The sequence below is a fragment of the Mastigoproctus giganteus genome, chromosome 9 (genome assembly GCF_048544385.1).
Source record: "Mastigoproctus giganteus isolate SK-2022 chromosome 9, ASM4854438v1, whole genome shotgun sequence".
Lineage (NCBI taxonomy): Eukaryota > Metazoa > Arthropoda > Arachnida > Uropygi > Thelyphonidae > Mastigoproctus > Mastigoproctus giganteus.
In genome coordinates this window covers 60,610,188-60,636,352 of record NC_143583.1, presented here as the reverse complement: position 1 = coordinate 60,636,352, position 26,165 = coordinate 60,610,188, and the positions used below count along the sequence as shown (strand labels likewise).

Genomic DNA, 26,165 nt, shown 5'->3' with positions numbered 1-26,165 from the left:
CAGATAAAGTTGAACTTCTGAAAAAAACTTGACAGCTTAGTTGTAAATTCCAGAAATTTCTTTCAGTTCCTCTTATTTTAGTAATTTTTTATTAGCCATTCCTTTTTAGATTTTTTTTTACAACACACTTGTACAAACTTGTGGAGAAACACAACCCAATATGATGGATAATACAGTGCACTACCAAACTTGTTTTCACAAAATCTCTATGTCAAATCAGTAACAGCATAACAGGAAATAACAAAATTTGAACAGGTGCAATATAGCCGAAGCTGCTCTTGCGCTATTAAACCCCAAACAACAACAAAAAAAAATCTCTAACAATACTGACAAACTTATTGCATCATTTGAGAGTTTATTTTATCGCAATTAGTTTTATTGCAGCGCTCGCCGTGCGTGCAATAAATTAATCACAAATGACCTTCATATGCATGCCGTAATAGTGTTAAACATATGTGGCCGACACGGATTCTCAAGGAATGAAGTAACTTACTGGGCCACGTTGGCCACATATATACGACATAAAAAAAAGACACTTTTTTTTTTTTTTTTTTTTTCGCTATTTTAAGCGAAAAAACAACACTGACATTACAATATTTATTTTAGAATTACTAATCAAATAATTTGCTAAATATTTTTTGGCCCCTGGGGAATTTTTTTCTTAAACTAGCTTGGCAGTCAACGTGTTAAAGGTAGGATGAGGTGGTTAACTGTTGGGTAAACTGTATGTGCTAAAATAACCACTGGTGATCCGGCACCCCACAGGTCCCAATGCTGCCGGATTACAGATGGTCGACCTGTAATAGGTATGATTATAGTATATAATAATATACTGGACATATTGAAGCATGTGGGGTTATTACCCCCCCCCCCCATTGGAAGGGTATTAACCCCACATGCTTAAAAATTGATTATTTCATATATTTTAACAGTGATTAAAAATGGTTTTTAAATTATTATTAAAAAAGTTATTTACTAGTTGTTAAATTGGTGTGACGATCAACAGTAGACCAGTTTCCCACATGCACTTTGACATTCTCTCTTCATTCAAATCCTACTTGTATGACCTTCCCAGTTTGAATCATTTTGCTCATGCTTTCTATTTATAAAAAGTGTGTTTTTTTTTATGGTATAAACATCTTATTCATAGACTGAGTGGGCACTGTGGTCATGGGTTTATGACCGTGTAACCTTGGAAATTTGAGATTGGGGCTATTTTGCATTAGATGTTTATTGTCTTGCTCTCAAATTCAGGACTTTTTTTGTGATACTTTGTAGGTTTTTTGCTAATCAAACCTAATATGTATTAATGGAATACTTTTAAATGCCTTTTAAATATTTAGAAGTTAAACATAAGTTATCTGTTGCTGATGTGAATATCACAATAGCACCAGAAGATAAGTATAATTCTTCAGTATTTTCTTATGCAAAGTTCTAAGGTTCTGTGGAAGTAGTTTCATATTCAGTTTTAATACTGTGATTCATTCACTTTTTTCTTTTTAAATTTTTTTTTTAACTAAGATTACGCCAGGAATAGAGCAGCAAAGCATGTGACCCAGAGTATTGAGGAAGCCTCAGCTTTTCGGGGGCGGGGGAGTATATATGTAGAGCTAACTGTAGCTGGAAATAATGCCGCAGAAGATATCTTTGCATGTGTTAAGTGCAAAGAAAGTATAGAAGTTTAGCATTTTATTTGGTAAATTTGAATGCTTGAAGAAAACAATTATTGCCCTGGATCAGAGGCCTATCAGGCTCCAAGCTGTCCCACTTGTTTGAGCCTACCCTCATGCATCTGACTGCATGGCATGATCACTGCAAGCAGGATGGTACTGGTCCAACAAGGAGTAGTTATGTATGACTCTATTTTTAATATTCTTCAATATAATTTCCTTTGGAAATCACTATTGTTCCATTGTGCCTGTGATTGAACAAAATACTTTTGGAAGTCTTCTTTTGTGAATGCTTTTTAGGTAGTCCATCTTGTTTGATTGGATGTCTGGAATCAGCACATTTCCTTTCATGTCCTTTTTTAAATTTTGAATGGCAAAAATTTGGAAATTAAATGACAAAAATGTAAAAATTTGAATGTTGTTTAAATGTTATTGTACGCATGACAAATAAGAAAAACAGGTGTTTGCTCAGAGTAGTTTTCAATAGATTGGCACATAAGTTAGAACTTGATGTGTTCACATGCTAAAAAGGTGTCATCATAAGATCCACTGACAATTGTTTTAGGATCATTCACTGAACTTTTTGATCACATCTTGTGTATGTGTATATTTACTAAAGGAAATGGAAACCAAAACACTACAAAAGACTGGCCTGATTTTGACAAAAGTTTGTGATAATGTTAAGAGGGATTATAAGCATAATTTATTAAATTTTCAGGGAATTTCTAGAGTTGAAATTTTTCAACTCTAGAAATTCCCTTTTTCACATGAACAAATTATAAATTTTCAAAAATACAATTAGAATTGATACTGAGAAGGCAAATTGCTCCATATGTCCAACTGACAAACTTCAAGAGAGGTTGACCTACAAGAGTGTTGTTCCACAGTGTTGCTGAATGAGTTGGATGGGAAATATCAACTGTTCACTGGTATTGGACTCAGTAGAAAGAGGATGGTACACATGTTCAAAAAACAAGTACTGGACCTTTCAGAAGTGCTGATGAAAAGCATATCTCATGGATTAGGAGTGGTGTGCCTCTCATGATCCTCCCACAGTTCACAGTCTTGTGTGAACAGTCCCTTTGAATTGTTTTCCTCTCACACCTTATTGTCATGAATGTCTTCAGAGGTGTTGTGCGCAGGTCAGTTGGAGGCTGTAATGACATTTAGTTGTGTTTAGTGATAAGAGCTGTTTTGGCCTTAGTGTGAATGATGGAGATGTGATTGGAAGGTGACCCACATCTAATTTATTACCTGCACTTTCGATCTTTTGAAAACTCAAGTGAAGCAAGCCTGGAATAACATGCTGTAAGACGACATCCAACACTTTGACTGAATGGATATCAGAGTTTAATATTTGTATTCAGGAACATGGGTATCACACCCAATATTGACATCTCAGATAAAATTTACTGTATTCATTTATTCTGGGAAGTGGGGGGGCAGCCCATGGCACACATGCCACTTATGGCCCTATAGCTTATGCTATTGGCATGATTCCCAGTGTAGAAAAAATTATGTTAATTATACAACCAATTTAAAAATTAGAAATGAAGCTAAACACTTACACCAGAGCTTTCTTTATGGTGTTGTATCATGTCCCATAGGGTTTTGTGAAAGATTTATATGGTATTAACTATATGGGAGCCCATATGCATTCAGGCAGCTTATTCATAAAAGGGTTAAAATGCTAAATTCATCATCAAATTGTTGTAAACTTTAAACCTAAGTGCAGTTTAGAGGCATTTGATAAAATGCTGACACAGGCTGTTAAAATAACTAATGTTCCCATATCAGAATAGTTTACTTTATTATCACAAAAAAATCTGACTTGCAAACAATTGCTTTTGGAATGGTGCAGAGAAGAGCAGTGAGATTAATGAGAAGAACAAAAGGGCACTCTTACCAGGAAAGGCTTCAGTTCTGTAAACTGCACCACCTAGAGATTAGGTACCTGCAAGAAGATCTAATTGAGGTGTTTAATTAGGCTTTGAATAATAGTAGTAGTAGTGGTAGTGGCATGTGATGCAAGAAAGCAATTGTATGAGCTTATGCAGCATCAGCCCAAAAAAAAAAAAAAAAAAATCACACCATTCCCTCTAAATGCCTGTCCAATTCCTCCTTAAATTTATTTAACCTGTCAACTTCCACAACGACAGATGGAAGTTTGTTCCAGCAATTAACCACCCGCTGGCTAAAGGCAAATTTCTGCACATCTATTCTACATCTGTCTTTTCTTAATTTGAATTTATGCCCCCTTAGGTTCGTAATCTGAACAAGTGGAAGGATCCCATCAGAATTCAGCGTGCTCAACCCATTCAAGGCTTATACACCTCAATCAGATCACTGCACAGGTGCCTAGTCTCCGGCCACTGCAATTTGCAAAACTTAAGCCTCTCTTGGTAAGAGGATCCCTTCATTCCCCTCACCAATCTTGTTGCCCTTCTCTGTACACGCTCAAGCAAATCTATATCCTTCATAAAATGAGGCCTCCAGACCTGTATGCAGTATTCAAGGCATGGCCTGACCATTGCCTTATACAGAGGGACAATCACCTTCTTTTCCCTGCTAGCAAAATTCCTATATATCATTGACAAAACCCCCATGACCTGCCCTGGCAGCCTGTCTGCATTGCTCAGAAAACTTCATATCTGACTGCACAGTTACTCCCAGGTCTTTTTCATTTTCTACCACCTTAAGTGTAATACCACACAGTTGGTATGTTTCTCTGGGGGTTACTTCTACCCATATGCAGTACTTTGCATTTGTCAAGGTCAAACTTCAGTTGCCACTTCTTAGCCCATCTGCCCAAATTTTCTAGATCCTGTTGCAGTAGCACACTGCCATTACTGTCATTAACAACCCTGCCAACCTTTGTATCATCTGCAAACTTCGACACTAAGCCTGATATACCTTCATCAATATCATTGATAAATATACAAAACAACGGTGGACCCAACACCGAACCCTGTTAGGCTCCACTAATAACATTAATCCACGAAGAGCAGCACCCATTGATTACCACCCTCTGTCTTCTCCCACTCAACCATCCTTTTATCCATTGTAGCAACTTACCCTTAATACCATTCTGCTCCAATTCGTACAATAGTCTTCCATGCACAACAGTGTCAAAAGCTTTCCTGAAATCCAAATATATGATATCAAAATTATTTTTTGCATCCAGTTCCTTTGTAACCACATCACTTTGTAATTAGATTGAGTAAACTCAGTGCTGATGGAATTTCTCCTCTTGCTCAGGCTACACACGAAGGCATAATTTGAAACCGAGGAAGGATGATTACATTGATGTGCAAACTTTCATGTGGTATTGTTGAAGTGGACAGTTTGAATAAATCTAAGGAAAAACTGTTAGAAGGGATGAACAGATGATGTAGGAAGTGTTGGTTTTATTTTATATTATTTTATTTATTTATTTTCTTTTTGGCTTAATGCTACATAAGCTTACTTTATTACATCACGCATCATTTGCCATTATTACTACTACTAATACAAATACAGTCAGTCCTCGTATAGCACAATAGTTGTGTTCCTAGAAACCCTCGTGCAATGCAAAATCGTGCAATATAAACAACAGGCCCGATGGGAAAAATAGGGTTAGGTGCCGGCCACCCAAAATTGAACACACATTTGAAACCAAAACATAACCAAACACAATAAATAATCGTAATAAAATACGTAAGTATTTTATTACGACTATTACGTAATAAAATATTGCTAATGCTTTTGCTTCTATCGTAAGCAAACTTGTACTTTGTTTGATTTTCTGTCCAAACAGATGACAGCCGTTCTATCTTTTCCAATTCTTTGTGTCTTAATCTAATGGATTTTAATTACACTTTGAGTTGTTCCTGCTATGAAAGTTGTTTTTATTTTCTCTGCATTCTTTGTAATTCTCGGCGTTGCCTCATTTAGGTCTGTAGCACATGCAATATCACATGGTCTTTCATTTCGCTCAAAGCGTTTCACAATTTCATATTTTTTCTCTATCGACAGAGGCGGACTGGCCATAAGCCTTACCTGGGAAACCCCAGTGGGCCGGAGGCCGGTGTGATTTTGGCCATAAACCAAAATCACACCTGCATGAGGTGTGATTTTGGTTTATGGCCAATCACATCGGTATCGGTATGAGGCCACTACAAATTTGGGTGAGAATTTTTGATCCAGTCCACCTCTGTTTATTGATATTGCTTTTCTTTTTCTCTCTGAATCTGCAGTGTCTTCACCAGGACGCTTTCTTTTCACACCTTTTAAGTATTTTACTCATTTTCAGGGAATAAAGCACAATTACAAAACGAGGAGGCACGCTTGATACACAGAGATACACTATTAACACCCCACATTTTACTAAAGCACATTTCTAGGGGTTACTACCATAAAACAATAAAAACAATTTCCTGTTGCGTTTCTGCTAGTGGAATCTTATAAACTGGTAGTAAACTCGATCTAATTGCATTTGCGATTATACCGATAACTGGAATTGTGTTGGTTTTTACGTTATTATGGTGAAATGTGTTTCCCCTTCACTTATATAAAACACATAAATACATTTTCAGAATCTTCTCTTCGTTCCTATTGTGTTGCGTTCAGTTGGGGTGATTACGCGGTCGACTGTCATTTCTTGTAAACACAAAGGCGAATCGTGCATAAGCGAATTCGGTTCGTGTTATATAAGATATCATTCCCCCATTTATAAATCGTGTATGATCGAATTCGTGTAGTGTAAACACGTGTTATACGAGGACTGACTGTACTCCCAAGGTATCAACCTTTTCAAAAAATATGTTTTCCTTCTGTTATCTCAGCAGAAAATTTATTATATAACTGCTTTAAATATTGAATTTTTTTAATATATATATAGGAAAACAAGCCATTGTATTCATTTGAAGATAATGGAGATTATGTATATGATGTAAACTGGTCTCCGATTCATCCATCATTATTTGCCTGTGTTGATGGAATGGGTAGATTGGATGTTTGGAATTTAAACAATGATACTGAAGTAAGTACTGTTTTCTCTTTTGTTTCTAAACCAGTTTAATTGTGTTTTATTTGTGTTTTATAACTAAATTGAAAATACAGTTATCCTAGACCACACACACACACACAACATTACTTACCTGTGTGTAAAATTGGGATCTCATTGTTGAAAGCTGTCATATGTTAATATTGTTTCATTATTTTTAATATTTACTTTGTTTTTAATGTTAATATGTTTTAATTCTAAATAATTTTATCTTGCCTTACCTAGAAAGAATGAGAAATTTACTTGAAAATATCCATGCATAATCTGAGCAAATGATGTAATTGACCATCTTGAGTGGTCATGACTTTAACACACTTATGTTGACATTATTTACAACGGAACTTTTGAAAGGGGTCAGATCATTGGGTTATCAGAAGCTGGATGGTCAATATGGCAAATTGCCATTGCCATCGGTTGGATGCTCAAATTTTGGACACTTGACAGCAATCAAAGTAAGGTATTCAGAGAAATTTTTTAGTAGGGTTCTGGTAGCATAGGAAGAGCATTAGAATGGGTAGGTTGACAGATTTGCCGACTTGCAACAGTGAACAGATCTGACACAGCCTCCAGATTTCCATCATTGCAATGGCATGCGCGCACGCGTGTGTGTGTGTGTGTGCGAGAGTTAGTTAGTTAGTTAGTTATTTGGTTTTTAGGAGCATTAGCAACTAAGGCCATATTGCTCCGGGATATGCGGTGGTCAATCCCTGACCTTTCCGCATCCTCCGTATTTGGTGGCGACGGGCTCGAACCTCGGTCTAATCAAGAAGTGTGTGCTACGCACTGCTGCTCCTTCCCACCTGGCTACGGAGGCGCCGGTGTGCGAGAGAGAAGGCGCTGACTCTCTTTAAAAATTACATCTGTGAGTTACGGGCTCCGAAAAAGCGTTTGCCTTTTTATTTACATAATTGTTATTTTATATTGTACTTAATACGTAGTCTTATAGTTACGCTGGTTATGTTTATTTTAATTTAGATAGAGAGTTTTTGTGGATTACTACTTAATATACATAAAACCGTTATTTCGTTCGAATCTTGCAGCCATTGTTTTTGTATATAGTGGTAGGGAATTCAAATTTTTAATTGAGGTAGCTAGGTAGCTCTAACGCATAATTATATAGAGTAATACGCTTCACTGTTTCTATTAGATAGCATAGTATTGACTATGCTATCTAATAGAAACAGTGATTAGATTCTATTAGATAGCATTAGATAGCATAGTATTAATTAATTTAATTTATTGATCTTATTAATTTAAAATAGCAAACTAGAGCAGCAAAGCAACGAGGACAAAGTGGCAGGAGTGCTGTGACTCGGGGGAGAACTGAGGGGGCCGATTTTCCAACGCATCACAGCCTAAAAAAATGTGCAACTTGTGAAATGTTTGCCGAACTCTCTGGAACAGAACATGATATTGCCATGGGGGATTTCTTTGTGTGTGCACGATGTAAGGAGTGTAAAGGAATCAGGCGACAACTCAGCATTGTTATGGGCCTAAATGAGAGTTTGAAGGACAGGGTGGATGCCCTCGAAAGATCTAAATTGAGGGGCCCATCAAGTTCTCAGCTGCCCACATCAACACCAGAGCTTGCACTTGGTCATCACGCAACACAGTGGCAACCCCCAAGGCAGAATGCGCTGGTCCCACAGGAACTAGTAGTTGTTGGTGACTGTATTGTCAGGGAAACCGTAACATGCTTTGTAAAAAGGATAGGTGGAACAGGACCAGGGTATATCTGCCAGGGGCAAAGGTTGATGACGTTGTAGAGCAGATATCATCTTTTAAGGGCACAAAAAGTGATATAGCATTAGCATTAGTAGAGGCATTTGATGCAAGAAAGCAAGCTTATGCAGCATCAGCCAAAAAAAAAAAAAAAAAAAAAACCCACTTCCACTTCACCCCTCTGTTCGTTCAAAATACCTGTCCAGCTGAGCCTTAAACTTATTTAGGCTATCAACCTCCACCACAAGGGATGACAGTCTGTTCCACCAACCAACCACCCGCTGGCTAAAGGCAAATTTCCGCACGTCTATCCTACATCTGTCTTTCCTCAATTTGAATTTATGCCCTCTCAGGTGATTTTTCTGGGCTAGAGGAAGAATCCCATCAGCATTGAGCATGCTTAAACCATTCAAGGCTTTATACACCTCTATCAGATCACCTCGCTGGTGCCTAGTCTCCAGACACTGTAATTTGCAAAACTTAAGCCTTTCTTCGTAAGAGCACCCCTTTGTTCCATTCACTAATCTTGTTGCCCTTCTCTGTACTCATTCCAGCAGCTCTACATCCTTCTTGAAATGAGGCCTCCAGACCTGTATACAGTACTCTAGGTGTGGCCTGACCATTGCCTTATACAATGGAATAATCACCTCCTTATCCCTGCTGGAAAAATTCCTGTATATCATTGACAATACTCCATGAGCTACTCTTGCAGCCCGTCTGCACTGCTCAGAGAACTTCATATCTGCCTGCACAATCACCCCCAAGTCCTTTTCATTCTCTACCACTGTCAGTGTAGTACCACAGAGTTGATACGTTGCTCTGGGGTTGCTGTTTCCCATGTGTAGTACTTTACATTTGTCAATGTTAAACTTCATTTGCCACCTCTCAGCCCATCTGCTCAACCTTTCCAGATCCTGTTGCAGCAGCATAGTGTCAGTAGTGTCCTTGACAACCCTGCCAACCTTTGTATCATCTGCAAACTTGGAATTAAGCTTAATATACCATCGTCAATATCATTTATAAATACAGAAAACAATAATGGACCCAACACTGAGCCCTGAAGGACTCCACTAATAACATTAGTCCACGATGAGCAGTGTCCATTGATTACCACTCTCTGTCTTCTCCCCCTCAACCACCCCTTTATCCATAGCAGCAATTTGCCTCCAATGTCACACTGCTCCAATTTGTGTAGCAGTCTTCCATGTGCAACAGTATCAAAAGCCTTTCTAAGATCCAAGTATATAATATCAAAGTTATTCCCTGCATCCAGTTCTTTTGTGACTGCATCATAGTATCCAATCAAGTTGGTCAGGCAAGACTTCCCCTTAACAAAACCATGCTGTGTCTGAGCTATAACTGAAGTCTTGTTTAAATGATCCTGCAGTGCTTCTTTAACCAGTGCCTCCATTAATTTTCCTGGAACAGAAGTTAAGCTCACAGGTCTATAATTACTTGTGTCAGCCTTTGATCCTCCTTTGTGAATTGGGGTCACATTTGCACATTTCCAGTCTATGGGTACCTCCCCTGAGTCCAAGGAAGCTCTCATAATTATGGCTAAGGGTTTGCTTACTTCCTTTGCTGCCTCCTTTAATATAACTGGATAGATCCCATCCACCCCGGGTGCCTTTCTTGTGTTTATCTTCAACAGTTTCTCCTCCACTTTACTCCCAGTTATTTCAAGATTCTGTAGCTTACTGCTAGAGTTGAATACACCTCTGGCATTCCCCTTGCTGAATAACTCCTCATGTGTGAATGTCGATGCAAAATATTCATTTAGTTTGTTAGCTACCTGAGCAGAATCATCAACAGTTGACCCATCAATATCAAGTGGACCAATCTGATTCATCCCCTTCCTTCTAGAGTTTACATAAGTAAAGAACTCTTTGCTGTTTTTCTTTGCATCCCTTGCCAAGGATTTCTCATACTCTGCCTTCGCCTGCCTAACCTCCTTTGTAACTTGGTTGCATATCAACTTGTATCTATCATAGGCTTCTGTGTCATGAGTTAATTTGTAAGTATCCCATGCATTTTTCTTCTCTGCCATATGCCTCATTAGTTCATCTGACATCCATTTTGGCCTAAACCTTGAACAATATTTCTTAGTTGGTATGTAAAGCCTAGTAGCTTCCAAGATAAGTTCTTTGAATGCTTCCCATTTTGAATTTGCTGTTGGTAACATCATCAGTTGGTCCCACTGTATAGAATTTAAATACTGTCTCAGTCCATCGTAGTCGCCTTTACGGAAGCAATAACCCTTCCCTTTACCCCTAATGGTAGTTGCCTCTTTCAGTAACTCCCACTTCAGCACACTGTGATCACTGCCACCTAGTGGTTCATTTATCTGCAGATTCTTAATGCATGAAGAATCACTGCTGATAATCAAATCAAGAGTATTACTCCCTCTAGTTGCCTCCCGAACATGCTGATGTAGAAAACAAACATCCAATAATTCCACAAAAGCCCTGCTAGTGTGTGAGTAACCAGCCCCCAAATTCCAGTCAATATCTGGGAAATTAAAATCTCCCATTATAAGACTCTCTGATTTACTGGCCCACTCTATTTCCCTGTACAGTTCCTTATTATACTCATCAGAGTCATTAAGCCTATAGCACACTCCTACTCTCAATTTTGATCTCCCAATGCTTATGTCACACCAAACTGACTCAACACTGCATTGTCCAGTGATGTCGACTGGCTTCACTTCCTTGGTTTTTATGTGTTTCTTAACTAATAGCATAACCCCTCCCCCCTTCCTATCCTGTCTATCCTTTCTATAGACGTTGTACTCCCCAAATTCCAGTTCTGCATTCCTTATATCTGTGTGACACCACGTCTCTGATATCCCAACAATATCTGTCTTTGATGTTTTGAGCAATACCTCAAATTCATCAAATTTATTTACTAAACTCCTAGCATTGGTGTACACGCAAGTATACATGCACCTGTTTCTATTCTTATCTACCCTAACACAACCCATGTGTTTACTTGTACCACAATGACTCCCACAGTCTCTGAAATATCCTGCATCTTGTTTTCCAGCCTTCTGTTCATTCCAATAGAAGCAGTGCAAGAATCTCTTTCACCTCTGCCAGTGGCTACTGTTAATCTATTAGTCTTTGTCTCCCCCAAGCTAGCAGTTTTCCAACCCACCTAACACTGCCTCGATAGCATCAGCAAATATTCTTGCACCCTTTCTATTTAAGTGTATCCCATCCCTGTAGAAGCAATCTCTCCTGTTAACAAGTACAAATATAGTTGTACATGTTGGCACTAATGATATTAAGAGTAGGAGACCGGCAGAATTACTTAACAAGTACAGGTCACTGTTGAACAAAAGCTGAGAATTAGGGTTGAATTTGAAAGTGTTTGCGATTCTGCCCAGACACAGTAGGAGGGAGTATATGATGAGAGCCTTGTTCATCAATTCGGCCCTGGAAAGATTGTGCAAGGCTCAAGGGATAGAAATTTTTTCAGCCTAGTCTGTACTTGTTAACAGGAGAGACTGCTTCTACAGGGATGGGGTACACTTAAATAGAAAGGGTGCAAGAATATTTGCTGATGCTATCGAGGCAGTGTTAGGTGGGTCAGAAAACTGATAGCTTGGGGGGGATACAAGGACTAATAGTTTAACAGTAGCCGTAGTCAGAGGTGAAGGTGATTCTTGCACAACTTCTATTAGAATAAGTAGCGACCTGGAGCGAGGGGTGTTGGGGATTTCAGGGACAGATGACAGTCATCCTGAAATAGGTGGGTATATGGGATGTGTTAGGGTTATTTTGTTTTTAGGAGCATTAGCAACTAAGGCCACATTGCTCCGGGGATATGTGGTGGTCATTCCCCGACCTTTCCGCATCCTCCGTATTTGGTGGTCACGGGCTCGAACCCCGGTCTAATCAAGAAGCATGTGCTATGCACTGCCGCTCCTGCCCACCTGGCTACGGAGGCGCCGGGTAACTAGGAATAGGAGCATGTATACCAATGCTAGAAGGATAGTAAATAAATTTGATGAATTTGAAGTGTTGGTCAAGACATCAAAGGCGGATATTGTTGGGATAGCAGAGACCTGGTGTCACACAGATATAAGGAATGCAGAACTGGAATTTGGGAAGTACAATGTGTACAGAAAGGATAGACAGGATAGAAAGGGAGGAGGTGTTATGCTGTTAATTAAGAAAAACATAAAATCAAAAGACGTGCACCCAGTTGATATAAATGAACAGTGCACTGTTGAGTCAGTTTGGTGTGACATAAGCATTGCGAAAGCAAAAATAAGAGTAGGAGTGTGTTATAGGCCTAATGACTTGAATGAGTACAATGAACAATTGTACAGAGAAATAGAGTGGGCCAGTAAATCAGAATGCCTTATAATGGGGGATTTTAACTTCCCAGATATTGACTGGAACTTGTGGGTTGGTCACTCACACACTAGTCAGACTTTTGTGGATTTATTGGATGATTGTGTTCTGCAGCAGCATGTTCGAGAGGCAACACCAGAGAGAGTAATACTCTTGATCTGGTTATCAGCAGTGATCATTTGTGTATTAAGAATTTGCAGATAAAGGAACCACTAGGTGGCAGTGATCACAGTGTACTGATGTGGGATTTACTTAAAGATATAATTACTATCAGGGGTAAAGGAAAGGGTTTTTGCTTCCGTAAGGGTGAGTACAGTGGTTTCAGAAAGTTTTTAAATTCTGTACAGTGGGATCAACTGATGATGTTACCAACAGTAAACACTAAGTGGGAAGCATTCAAGGAATTAATCGTGGATGCTACTAAAAGTTTCATACCTATTAAGACATATTGTTCAAGGTTAAGGCCTAAATGGTTATCTAATGAACTAATGAGACTCATAACTGGGAAGCAAAATGCATGGGATGCATATAAATTATCAAGTGACTAGAAGCCTATGGCAGATATAAGCTAGTCTGTAATCAGGTGACAAAGGAGGTTAGGCAGACAAAGTCAGATTACGAGAAATCCTTGGCAAAAGATGCTAAGAAAAACAGCAAGGATTTCTTTACTTATATAAACTCTAAAAGGAAGGGGATGAATCTGATTGGTCCACTTCAACAGTCGAACCATCGATGTGATGGTTCGATGGTTCGAACCATCGATGTGATGATCCTGCTCAGATAGCAAACAAACTGAATGAGTATTTTGCATCGACATTCACACATGAGGAATTATTAAGGTTTGAAATGGCAGAAGGTTATCAAATTGTAGCAGGATACTTAATGATTTTGTAATAACTGAGAGCAAACTGGAGGAGAAATTGTTGAAGTTAAACATAAGAAAAGCACCTGGGGTGGATGGGATCTATCCAGTTATATTAAAGGAGGCCGCAAAGCAACTAAGCAAACCCTTAGCCATAATTATGAGAGCAGCCTTGAACTCAGGGGAGGTTCCCACGGACTGGAGATGTGCAAATGTATCCCCAATTCACAAAGGGTGACACTAGTAATTACAGACCAGTTAGTTTAACATCTCTTCCGGGTAAAATAATAGAGTCACTGGTTAGAGATGCATTGCAGGATCATCTAGACAAGACTGCAGCAATAATTCAGACACAGCATGGGTTTGTTAAGGGAAGTCTTGTCTGACAAATTTAATAGGATATTATGATGTGGTTACAAAGGAACTGGATGCAAAATATAATTTTGATATCATATATTTGGATTTCAGGATATATACCTTCATAAATTTGATATACCTTCATCAGTATCATTGATAAATACAGAAAACAACAATGGGGCCCAACACCAAACTTTGGAGGACTTCACTAACAATATTAGTTTACAAAGAGCAGTGTCCATTGATTACCACTCTGTGTTCTCCCCTTATCCATAGCAACCATCCATTATCTATAGCATCAACTTAATGCCATACTGCTCCAATTTATACAGTAGTCTTTGATGTGCAACAGTATCAAAAGCTTTCCTGAAATCTAAGTATATGGTATCAAAATTATTTTTTACATTCAGTTCCTATGTGACCACATTAGTATCCAGTCAAATTGGTTAGACAAGACTTCCCCTTAACAAACCCATGCTGTGTCTGAACTATAACTGCAGCCGTGTCTAGATGATGATGGTGCAATGCTTCTATGGCTAGTGACTCCATTATTTGCCCCAGAGTCAAATGGATCAATCTGCTTCATCCCCTTCCTTCTAGAGTTTACATAAGTAAAGAAGTCTTTGCTGATTTTCTTTGCATCCTTGGCCAAAAGGTTTCTCCTTATATGCCTTTGCTTGCCTAACCTCCTTTGTGACTTGATTACAGACTAGTTTATATCTACCATAGGTTTCTACATCTCTTGATAATTTAGATGCATCGTAAGCATTTTTCTTCTCTGCCATGAGTCTCATTAGTTCATCTGAAATCCATTTAGGCCTAAACCTTGACAGTATTTCTTAGTTGGTATGAAAAGCCTAGTTACCTTCCAAGATTAATTCCTTGAATGCTTCCAATTTAGAGTTTGCTGTTGGTAACATCATCAGTTTGTCTCACTGTATAGAATTTAAAAATTATCTGAGTCCACTGTAGTCACCTTTATGAAAGCAAAAACCCTTCCCTTTACCCCTGATGGTAGTTACATCTTTGAGTAAATCCCACTTCAATACACTGTGATCACTACCACCTAGTGGTTCCTTTATCTGCAGATTGTTAATGCATGAATAATCACTGATGATAATCAGATCAAGAGTATTATTCTCTTTAGTTGCTCCTCAAACATGCTGCTGCTGCTGTAGAAAACAATCATCTAGGAAATTCACAGAAGTCTTGCTAGTGTGTCAGTGACCAACCAACAAATTCCAGTCAATACCTGGATAATTAAAATCTCCCATTATAAGACAATTTGATTTACTGGCCCACTCTATTTCTCTGTACAGTTGTTTGTTTTACTCATCAGAGTCATTAGGCCTGTAACATACTCCTACTCTCAATTTTGCTTTCCCAGTGCTTATGTCACACGAAACTGACTTAATATTGCACTGTCCACCGATTACAACTGTATGCACTACCTTAGATTTTGTTTCTTAACTAATAGCATAATTCCTCCTCCCTTCCTATCCTGTTTATCCTTTCTGTACATATTGTATTCCTTATGTCTCCCTTAGAGACATAAGGAATACAATTCTGTATTCTAATGTCTCTATCACACCACATCTCTGATATCCCAATTTTTTTCCACTTGTTTTGAGCTGAAAGCATTCATTCCTTTCAGGTAGGAAATTTCATAGTTGAGTAGTGCAGTATTAGTAATGGCCACATGTTGCAACGAAGCTTAAGATAAGAAAGCTGGTAAGCCTATGGCTTAGCAGCCCAAAAATAAATAAAATAATAAACGAAAAGGAAATAGATAACCTATGCATTTCCCCTCCTCCCATAGGTAACTATCCAGCTGACCTTTGAATTTCCCCAAACTGTCAGCCTCAACACCCGTGTAGGGTGATTGAAGTAAGCAGTAATTTATAGCTTGCTGCCTAAAAACTTCCTGCAATCCAGTCTAAATGTCTCCCTCCCATAACTTGAATTTATATCCCCTAGTTCTAGAATCATATATAACCGTGAAAATTTCATACTAATTGATTTTATTTTTGCCTCTCAGAGCCTTAAACACCTCAATTAAGTCTGCTCTAAGGAGACTTAATTTTATTTATAGAGATATATACATTTATTTTATTTATAACTTAAAAGGCTTCCGGATCAGCTAGTGTATAATCTTGCTACCTCTACTCTGCCAGATAGTGACTGGAGGGAGTCCGAGTAGTGTGTATGCGGGGAGCATTGTCGAGGCCACGTTATGTCAAGGATCTGGGTATATTCTTACCACGTGTATGCCATATCCAAAAATTTCATTACTTCATACAGCATGTCCCACCCACTTTTTCTTACTATTGAATACACCATGAATTGTCAAACTAATAGAGCAAGCTTATCTGCGAAAAGATCTAAACCTCCCAAGGACTTCCTAATTCATTTCACAAATATACGTGGTCTCAATTCTAATCTCAACGATGTCCACTTGCAGTCTGCCAAACCCCATGTACTTTTTCTGACAGAATCTCAGTTATCGGTTGATTCAACTACTGCTCATCTCAGATGCCCAAATTATTCACTGTATGATTCCTTTTGCCTCAAAGGTGGTACTTGTGCATATATCCGTTCTGATATTCCCTGTCAGAGACTTGGCAATTTGGAATCTCCTCTCTTTGATCTTCTCTGGCTTAAAATTTCTCTACCTCATTGTGTCAAATTCATCTGTTGTCTCTACCGTTCTCCCAACTCCATTAATCACTTGGAGCTCTTTGACTTCCTCTCTTTGCAACTTGACTTTCTCCAGTCCAACTTTCCTAACAGTGAGGTAATTTTCCTTGGTGATTTTAATGTTCACAACTCCAGCTGGCTTCGGTTTTCTAGTCACACCGACCCAGCAGGTCGAGATGCTGAGGCTTTTGCAATTACTAATGCCCTAGCACAGATTGTTCATTTACCTACAAGAATACCAGACAGTCCTAATCATACAGCCAATACGCTTGATCTTTTTCTCACAAACAACCCTTCTAAGTACACGGTCGAAGTGAGAGGTCCGTTAGGCACTTCAGATCACAACTTGGTGATTGTCTCTTCTCCAATGGAACCTTTATCTCATGGCTATTCCCAACCTCGTATTGTTTGGCATTACAAGAATGCAAAATGGGATGACCTGCGAGACTTCTTTTCTTCTTTTCCTTGGTCGGATTACTGTTTCAAAACTTCTGATGTCAACATTTGCTCAGATCGTGTCAGTGAAATTATTCTTGCAGGAATGGAATCCTTTATCCCACACTCCACTTTAAAATCTCGTCCTTTATCTAAACCTTGGTTTTCCAATAAAAGTGCTAAGGCTGTCCAAGAGAAGAATGTTGCATATCATAATTGGCTTGTTTCTAATTCTTCAGTTTCATTTTCTGCCTACACCAAAGCTCGCAAAAATTGTAAAGCAGTTATTAATCAGTCCAAACTAGAGTTTGAACAGGCTAAGAGTAGAAAACTTGCTTCTTGCCCTAATGGTAGCCGAGCATTCTTGTCTCTTGCCAAAGCTATTGGCCGCCACTTTTGCCCATCTCTGCTCCCACCTCTGTCCAAACCAGATGGTTCTGTTGTCACTTCAGCCAAGGATAAAGCTGACCTGCTAGCATCCCAGTTTTCTTCCAGCTCATGTATTAATGATCTTGGTAAAAGACCTCCCACCATTCCCAACACGCTCCATTCAATGCCTACTGTGGTCTTCCGTCAAAAGGATATCAGAAGGATTTTGATGAATCTTGATGCTAAGAAAACTCCAGGTCCTGATGGTATTTCTCCACTTGTTCTCAAAACCTGTGCTCCTGAACTTACTCCTATGCTTTGCCGCCTTTTTTCATTTTCTTATTCCAAAGGTGTTTTTCCTTCTGCTTGGAAATTTGCTCATATCCAGCCAGTTCCTAAAAAGGGTGACAAATCCCTCCCATCCAATTATCGTCCCATTGCAATTACTTCTACTCTTTCTAAAGTAATGGAGAAATCAATTAACTTCCAACTCTTAAACTACCTAGAAACCTTCCGTCTGATCAACGATCGCCAGATAGATTCCGTCGGTGTCGATCCACTGGTGATATTCTGGCTTATGTTACCCATTTATGGACTAATTCAATGGAAAGGTTTGGTGAAACACAAATATTTGCTCTTGACATCTCAAAGGCTTTCGATCGTGTTTGGCATAAAGGTCTTCTAAACAAGCTTCCATCTAATGGTTTGCCAACTGTTTTTAGTAATTGGTTATCCAGTTTTCTCTCTGATCGCTCACTGAGGGTGATGGTAGATGGCTCTCTGTCTTGTAACTTCTCCACTAATGTCGGTGTCCCCCAAGGTTCAGTTCTTTCCCCTACTCTTTTCCTCTTGTATATCAATGACCTTCTTCCATTGACTGGAAATCCTATCCATAGTTTTGCCGATGATAGCACATTGCATTCAACTTTCCATTTTGAGAAACCTTGTCCTGCTCAATCAGCTTCAACTTCTCGAAAATCTGCTACCAATTCCTTAAATGCCGATCTTCAGGTAATTCTCCAGTGGGGCAAAGACAACTTAGTTGATTTCAACCCTTCTAAAACTCAGTCTTGTCTTATATCTCGCAAAAAGGATTCTTCTGCTCCTATGCTTATCTTTAGTGACACTCCGATTTCTAGGCAAAATGATATATCTCTTTTGGGGATTACCCTGACTTCTAATCTCTCTTGGCACAAGCACATTACAAATATTGCTTCCTCTGCATCTAAAGAACTTGGTTTACGCTTTCGCTCTCGGCGTTACTTTTCTTCCAAACAGCTGCTGACTATGTATAAATCGCAAATCCGCCCTTCCATGGAATATTGTTCCCACATCTGGGGTGGTGCCCCCAAAACCTCTCTCAGGCTTCTTGATTCCATTCAGAAGAGGGCAGTTAGGTTAATTAATGATTCATCTCCAACAGAGTCTCTCCACTTGCTTTCTCACTGAGAAAGCGTTTGTTTTCTCACTGAGAAAACAGACGCACTGTTTCTGCTGCATGCCTCTTCTACAGATACATCCATGGGCACTGTTCTTCTGAATTGGCTTCTATAATTCCCGCTCTCTCTTTCAAAACAGTCCGAACACGTGCTGCCACCAGCCAACATCCATTTACTGTCCAACTTCAAACCCACAGAACCAACTTTTCATCTTCCTCATTTATTCATTCAACTGCCGTTTTCTGGAACAACCTTCCTTCATACGTATTTCCTGAAAATTACAATCTACAGAAGTTCAAGTCCAATGTCAACAAATATCTTCTTTCGTCTTCTCAACCTCCAACCCAAGCACGGTACTAAGTGCCATAGGTTCTAATACCTCTCGTGTTTGGGGTTCACATAAAAAAAAAAAAAAAAAAATGAATTTTTAATTTTAGAATATTTCATAGATATTTTTATCATTCTGTTTGTCTGCATTGTGTGATCAGTGAATATACTGACACTGGATTCTTATAGTATTTATATATTAAGATGTTATGATTTCCAGCAAAAAATTTTTTATGGAAATCTTTGTTTCCAATCAAATTTTTGATATGGGAAGAAATTATAACAAGAAACAGAAATAGGATTTACATCTTAACTTCACCACATACTTTATTTCAACTGCTTATGCAGTACTATGCGTGCTGAATTTGAATGAAGCAAAAAAGAAATGTTTGGTGAACATGTAAATAGAATTATTTATTAAATTTTTTATATCTCATGCACAGGAAAAATAACAAAACGAGAGGGGGGGGGGGACAGGCATAATGTCAGCAAATTTTACATTTCAAGAGCATCATTTCCAGAATTAACTCTCCAGCTGATAAGCATGCCGCTGTGGAAGTTGAGGGCTGTGGAGATTTATAAGGGTTTTTTTCCAACACATCACAGAATTTCTCTGCAGCTATAGAATCAGCACTAGTGACTTCACCATATACTTCACCACATGTTTTAGAAACCAGCACGATGCTTGAACCTATTAAACCACCCATTGCTTGCCACGAACATGGCTTGGGATTCGCCATACTTATCCTTAATATCTTCATAAATACTTTTTGCTTTTGCTTGAATGGCCATTGGACTCGGGGGCATTTGCTTCTGAATCTGATTTTCCATCCATGTTATTAATAGCTTTTCCATCTTCGATATAGCACCTGAACACTGTTTTGTGATCACTGTTGATATTAAATGCATTGATCCTTTCACTTGTTCTTTTATATGTGCACTGTCCCTTAAAATAGTATTCACTGTTGAAGCAGCGAGATCTAATTCCGTGCAATAGACGACAAACTTTGTCCTGCTTCATACTTCTTAATTAATCATCTTCATTTCTAAATCAATTTTGTTTTGTTTCCTAGCACTGCCAGCACTTGCACTTTCCATTGGTCCCTTTCCCTTCACCATTGTAATAAATAAATAGGAATGAAGAGAAGATTCTGAAAATTTATTTATCGTTTTTTATATGATTGAAGATTTCAGTGAAAGGGAACTCATTTCGCCATAATACCATAATGTAAAAACCCACAGAATTCCAGTTATTGGGATTATCGCAAATGCAGTAAGATCAAGTTTACTACCCGTTTATAATAGATTGTGCTAACAGAAAACCCAATAAACTGGAAAGTGCAAATTGTTTTTATTGTTTTATGGTGACCTCCAGAAATGTGTTTTAGCAAAATATCACAAACGCTTTCAAATCTGATTCTTACAACAGAACATATGATAACGATGAAAGTGTAGTGCAATTTCCATTATAAAAATAAAAGAAGATGTTCACCTGTTCTCTGTTGAATATGCACCCATCCATTCACATGATAGAACTGGAACCTTGATTCATCAGACCAGGTGACTGTTTTCCAGTTCAATGTCCAGGAATAGTGGTTCCATGTCCACTGCAAGAGGAGGTGTCTATGGTGATCATTGAACATGGGCACATGGAGTCACCTATTCCGTAGGTCCTATCTCCAAGAAAATCCACTGGATCGTGTGCTCAGAAATGTTTCTCTCTACGCCCTGCTTGTAGTCTTTTGTTAATTGAGGGATTGTAGGCTGTCTGTTGTACATGATAGCATGTGCCAACTGCACATGCTATCGACTGTTAATCAGTGGTGGTCTCCCCATCACAGCACATTGGGTGGCTGCTCCTCTTCAGCACATTCCACCACACCTTCACTACGACGGCCCTTAAACAGCTGACAATATCTGAGGTTGCTGAGATGTTGGTTGTTTGTTATTTGGTTTTTAGGAGCAATAGCAACTAAGGCCATATTGCTCCGGGATATGCGGTGGTCATTCCCTGACCTTTACGCATTCTCCGTATTTGGTGGTGACAGGCTCGAACCCCAGTCTAATCAAGAAGCGTGTGCTGCGCACTGCTGCTCCTTCCCACCTGGCTACGGAGGCGGCTGAGATGTTGGTCCTCCACTATTCTAGCTCTATAGATCATTCCTTGTTCAAACTCTTAAGTTCTTCCCCATTGCACTGATTTTGTACTTAAAAACTAACAGGCACTACCCATACCGTCGATATACATGCTGCACCAGTCAGTGATCTGTGACACTCCTAGGTGCTGTTGAGATTCATCCGGTCATGGAAATGGGCAGTCGTAATTTTCTGGCTAATGAGTATATATATAAAAATAGAAATAATAAACATATTTTTTACTTATTTAAATTGGAGGCTCCAAATCTAACCTTGGGAAGGGCCTTACCTCCACTTTGTAGTTGTCTTTGTAGAGAATTTATAGTACTCGCAGTGGAGTGGATGAATGGAGATGAAAGGAATCTTCAGAAAACTGAATTTTTGAAGATTTAAATTTTCAAGGAATTTACATTTCAGAAGATTATTCTAAAGTACAGAATTAGAAATAATTATTAAACATCAACTCATTTTATGATTTTATAATGAATGTGCAACTCGTCAGTAGATTACACATATAGATGGCAATTGCATTGCGGTATTTAATTTTAATAAAAACTGATGACTTTGTTATATGTACTTTGGTTTCTTATGTGTGTATAATTTATTTTTTAGCTTCCCACAGTTAGTGTTGTAGTGGATGGAGCTCCTGCATTAAATAGGGTTGTGTGGACACCATCTGGTCATCATGTTGCAGTTGGAGATGATCAGGGAAAAATATGGATATATGATGTAGGAGAAGTAAGTAGTAATTTATTCAGCATCCTATAACGTAAATTATTAAGCAAAATACCCTTACATATACTAAAACAAGCAGTTCCAAAATAATTACATAAAACCAAGACAATGAGTTTCCAATAGAAAGCAAATTAGAAAGATTCAATAGTAATATTTGAAGTTAAACAGGGATGATAAATAATGTGCAACAGAAAACTGATGTATAAAATGAATTAATTAAATATGAAACAGCATCAGATTATATCTGTGAATCAAACATAAACGGTACTTCAGTTTAAATTGTATATAGTTTTTGTGTACAAATGATTTTAGTGTTAATTAGCACAATAGCTGTAGACTTGAGAATGATCCATCAATGGGAAACATGTTCATCATGTGAATCACCAACAGCCAAGGCCACTTTTAATTGACAAAAATCAGAATCTGCTCTGCATAAGGTGTTAGAAATGATACTAGCAGTAGCAGATGAAATTTCTTCTTTTGTTTCTCATCTGTGTAGATTGTTTCTGTATATACATATGGTTTTTCAGGTAAGCCCCATAAAAAGTAATCACAGGAACAGATGCTAGAGAAATATGGTGGTCAAGATCTTCCATAGATAAAACATCCTGAAAAGTAAGTGGCTTGAATTAGAGTTTACCAAAACTCTCATTTAGGGCATCCAAAATTGCATTCTCTATATATGGCCAATCACCATCCAGCCAGAAGAGTATTTCCTTAACCTGAACACCCATTCTTTAGTGAAATGGGATGAACGAACTTTTGATAATGTCAGATATTGGTGAACAAAATAAGCAATGCACCATCTGGCATTGAGTTGCTTGAATTAGAGTTTACCAAAACTCTCATTTAGGGCATCCAAAATTGCATTCTCTATATATGGCCAATCACCATCCAGCCAGAAGAGTATTTCCTCGACCTGAACACCCATTCTTTAGTGAAATGGGATGAACGAACTTTTGATAATGTCAGATATTGGTGAACAAAATAAGCAATGCACCATCTTGCATTTTTGCTGGTGTAATGGCACCTCCATTAATATGTTGGGATTTTCTGTTGCCCGTATTTGTATATTTTGCTTGTTAAATAAGAAGGTGTAAATGAGTCTCCATTCACTATCTTGCATTTTTGCTGATGTAATGGCACCTCCATTAATATGTTGGGATTTTCTGTTGCCCATATTTGTATATTTTGCTTGTTAAATAAGAAGGTGTAAATGAGTCTCCATTTAGTGGGGGCTCATTTTTTACCACAGTCTTGGTATATGTACACACTTTTGCTTGCAACTGAATTTCCTTGCAAATATTGCAAAAGTGGTGCACAAAAATCAACTCTAACATTTGTGGTGCATTTAAATCCTATGCCAGTGGTTCCCATCCTTTTTCCTTTATGATATACTGTCTTATCCAGTCTTTATGCAAAATTAAGCAAGAATCACTGAAAATTTAATATTATAAGAATCGTATAAATACAGAGCAATGTTAATAGGCAACTTGTTACTGATGAGTGTGACATAGTTATTCAATTCTGGCCTGGATGGATTTTGTAGCATGTATTCTAAGGTAGGTCTAGTAGACAAACCAAACTGATGATTCTCTTCTTCACACCCAATCTAAGCAGTGTACTGATCTGAAATTAGAGATTGATACATTTCTTTCCTTAGATCGGGTACTTGGTGCATTACAGGAAGAATTTGAATGACTGAAAAGATGGATGCTTGCCCTGGAAACAAATCTTACTGGGAGATAGTCAGGGGACTCAAGTCAAGTGCATACTGCTCTGGTTAAAGGAGATTTAGTTTCATTGGGGGACTATTGTCAGGGAAATGGGTAACATTTTTTGTAATAAAGATAGGTGGACTAAAACCAGGTTTTGTGTACTGGGAACATCATCATTAACTGATGATGTTACCAAAAGATTGTCAGATTTTAAGGGGATAAAGAGAGCATTATTATTCATGTGGGGAATAGTGATATTAAACAAATGACCTGGCCTTTTGTTGGATAAATATAGGATCGTGCTAAAAAATGCCATAAGTTAAGTCAGAGTGTGTGTGTGCACGCACACCTGCCTGCTGTGCAAGCCTTGTGGATTAATTCAGAACTTGATGGAAATTTGAGAGGCTCTAGGAGAGAAATTTTTATCAGTGTGGTCTGCATGTGTAGGTAGAAGGAATCTATTTTGTAGAGATGCTATTTATTTGAAAAAAATGTGTTGCAAGGATTTTTGCCAGTATCATTGATACCAGGAAAACTGCTAGCTAGAGGGGAAGGGTAATATTGATCTGCATTTATCTATTGGTATGGGTCAAAGTAATACTTGCACTCACCTCAAGAATTCTTGTATGTTTTTGCAACAGCCGATGTTGGCAAGATTGAGAGTAGCAACATTTGAAATGAGTGGAAAGATAAAGTTGGTGAAACAAGTCTAAATAATTTCAAGGATTGCATCAGAGTTGTAAACTACAGAAGAATATTTAGTCTTAACTAAGTCTTTGAGCTTAAAAGCAAGTAATTCTCATGGGAGTTGATGGCATATAACCAGTAATTTTTAGGGATGAGGCCACAGAGTGTATTGATCCATTGAGGTTAATTTTGAAGGTATATTTGAACTCAGGAGAGATTCCTTTGGATTGGAGAAGTGCCAATGTATTGCCAAGACATAATGACAGTTCTAAAAGTGAAGTCAGTAACTACAGACCGGTTAGTCTGATTTCGCTGTTGGGGAAAATCATAGAGGCAAAGATTAAGAGTTCAGTCCAGGGACATTTAGAAAGAAATGGCATTCTGAAGGATACACAACTTGATTTTGTTAGGAGAAAATCATGTTTAACTAAACTGGTAAGCTGTTTTGACACAGTTACTCATGATCTGGATGTAGGAAATAATTTTGACACAGTTTTATTTGGATTTTAGCAAAGCATTTGACTCTGTTTGAGAGGTTACTGTATAAGCCAGAACATGTTGGGATTACTGGAAATATTTTAAACCCTCTGCCTGCTGCCCTGCAGCAGGCAGAGGGTTGTGATCAGTGGATATTCTTAAAATTGGTATAATGTCAGAAGTGTAGTCCCCAAGAATCAGTTCTTGGGCCACTGTTGTGTCCTCTGATTTTCATAAATGACATCGACAAAGAGATAAAGGAAGTGATGTTAAAATTTGCAGATGATGTAAAAATTGGGAGTCATAATGATCGGTGCCAAGCAGCACTACTTCAGGATTACTGAACAGGCTTCAAGAATGGTCAGAAAAGTGACAGCTATGTTTTAATGCAAATGGGGAATAGCAACCTCAAAATATACCCATGGTGGGGTTGAAATAAAAACAATAGTGGAAGAAAGAGAATGGGGTTACAATATGGGCAGATATGAAGTTTTCTGAGCAGCATAAACAAGTGACCAGGAAAGCCCATTGTGTCCTGTCGATAGTTTATCAATTGTTATCTTGTAGAAATAAGGAGATTGTAATCCCACTGTATAAGGCAATTTTAAGGCTGCATTTGGAATACTACGTACAAGTATGGAGACTTCGCCTGAAAAAGACATTAAACTTCTTGAAAAGGTCCAAAGGTGCAGCTCGCTTGGTGAGATCAACAAGGGTATGTAGGTTAGAGTTTGGCAACCAGGCACCTTAGAGGGGGCCCTGATTGAGGTTTATAAGGTTTTGAGGGGTTAATAAAATTAATGAAGGTGGAATTTTCACTGATATAAATAATTTCAGAACTAGGGGCCATAAATTGAAATTACAGGATACAAGTATAGACTAGATTTTGGGATGTTTTCTTTTAGCTAGCAAGTTGTTGATTATTGGAACAAATTGCCTTTGCAGGTAGTTGAGACTGACAGTTTAAAGAAATTCAAAGGTCAACTGGATAGTTATCTATGTGAGGAAGGAATGCACAATTTGTATTTTATTAACCTTTTTTCTTTCTTTCTTTTTTTATGGTGCAGCAAAAGCCTGTGGATTTCTTACACTGCCTAATTATCAGGGCATATTGGCACAGCGTCTGTAAAAC

The 26,165-nt window shown here is 38.3% G+C and overlaps 1 protein-coding gene across 1 annotated transcript in view; it reads left to right on the top strand.

Annotated features, from left to right (window-relative positions):
• LOC150080278 (cytoplasmic dynein 1 intermediate chain-like) overlaps positions 1 to 26,165 on the top strand; it is a 389,556-nt gene that overhangs the window by 343,621 nt on the left and 19,770 nt on the right. Inside the window, 2 exon segments of the mRNA XM_090380674.1 lie at positions 6,550 to 6,690; positions 22,029 to 22,154. Coding sequence (XP_090236800.1) covers positions 6,550 to 6,690; positions 22,029 to 22,154 — 267 coding nt within the window.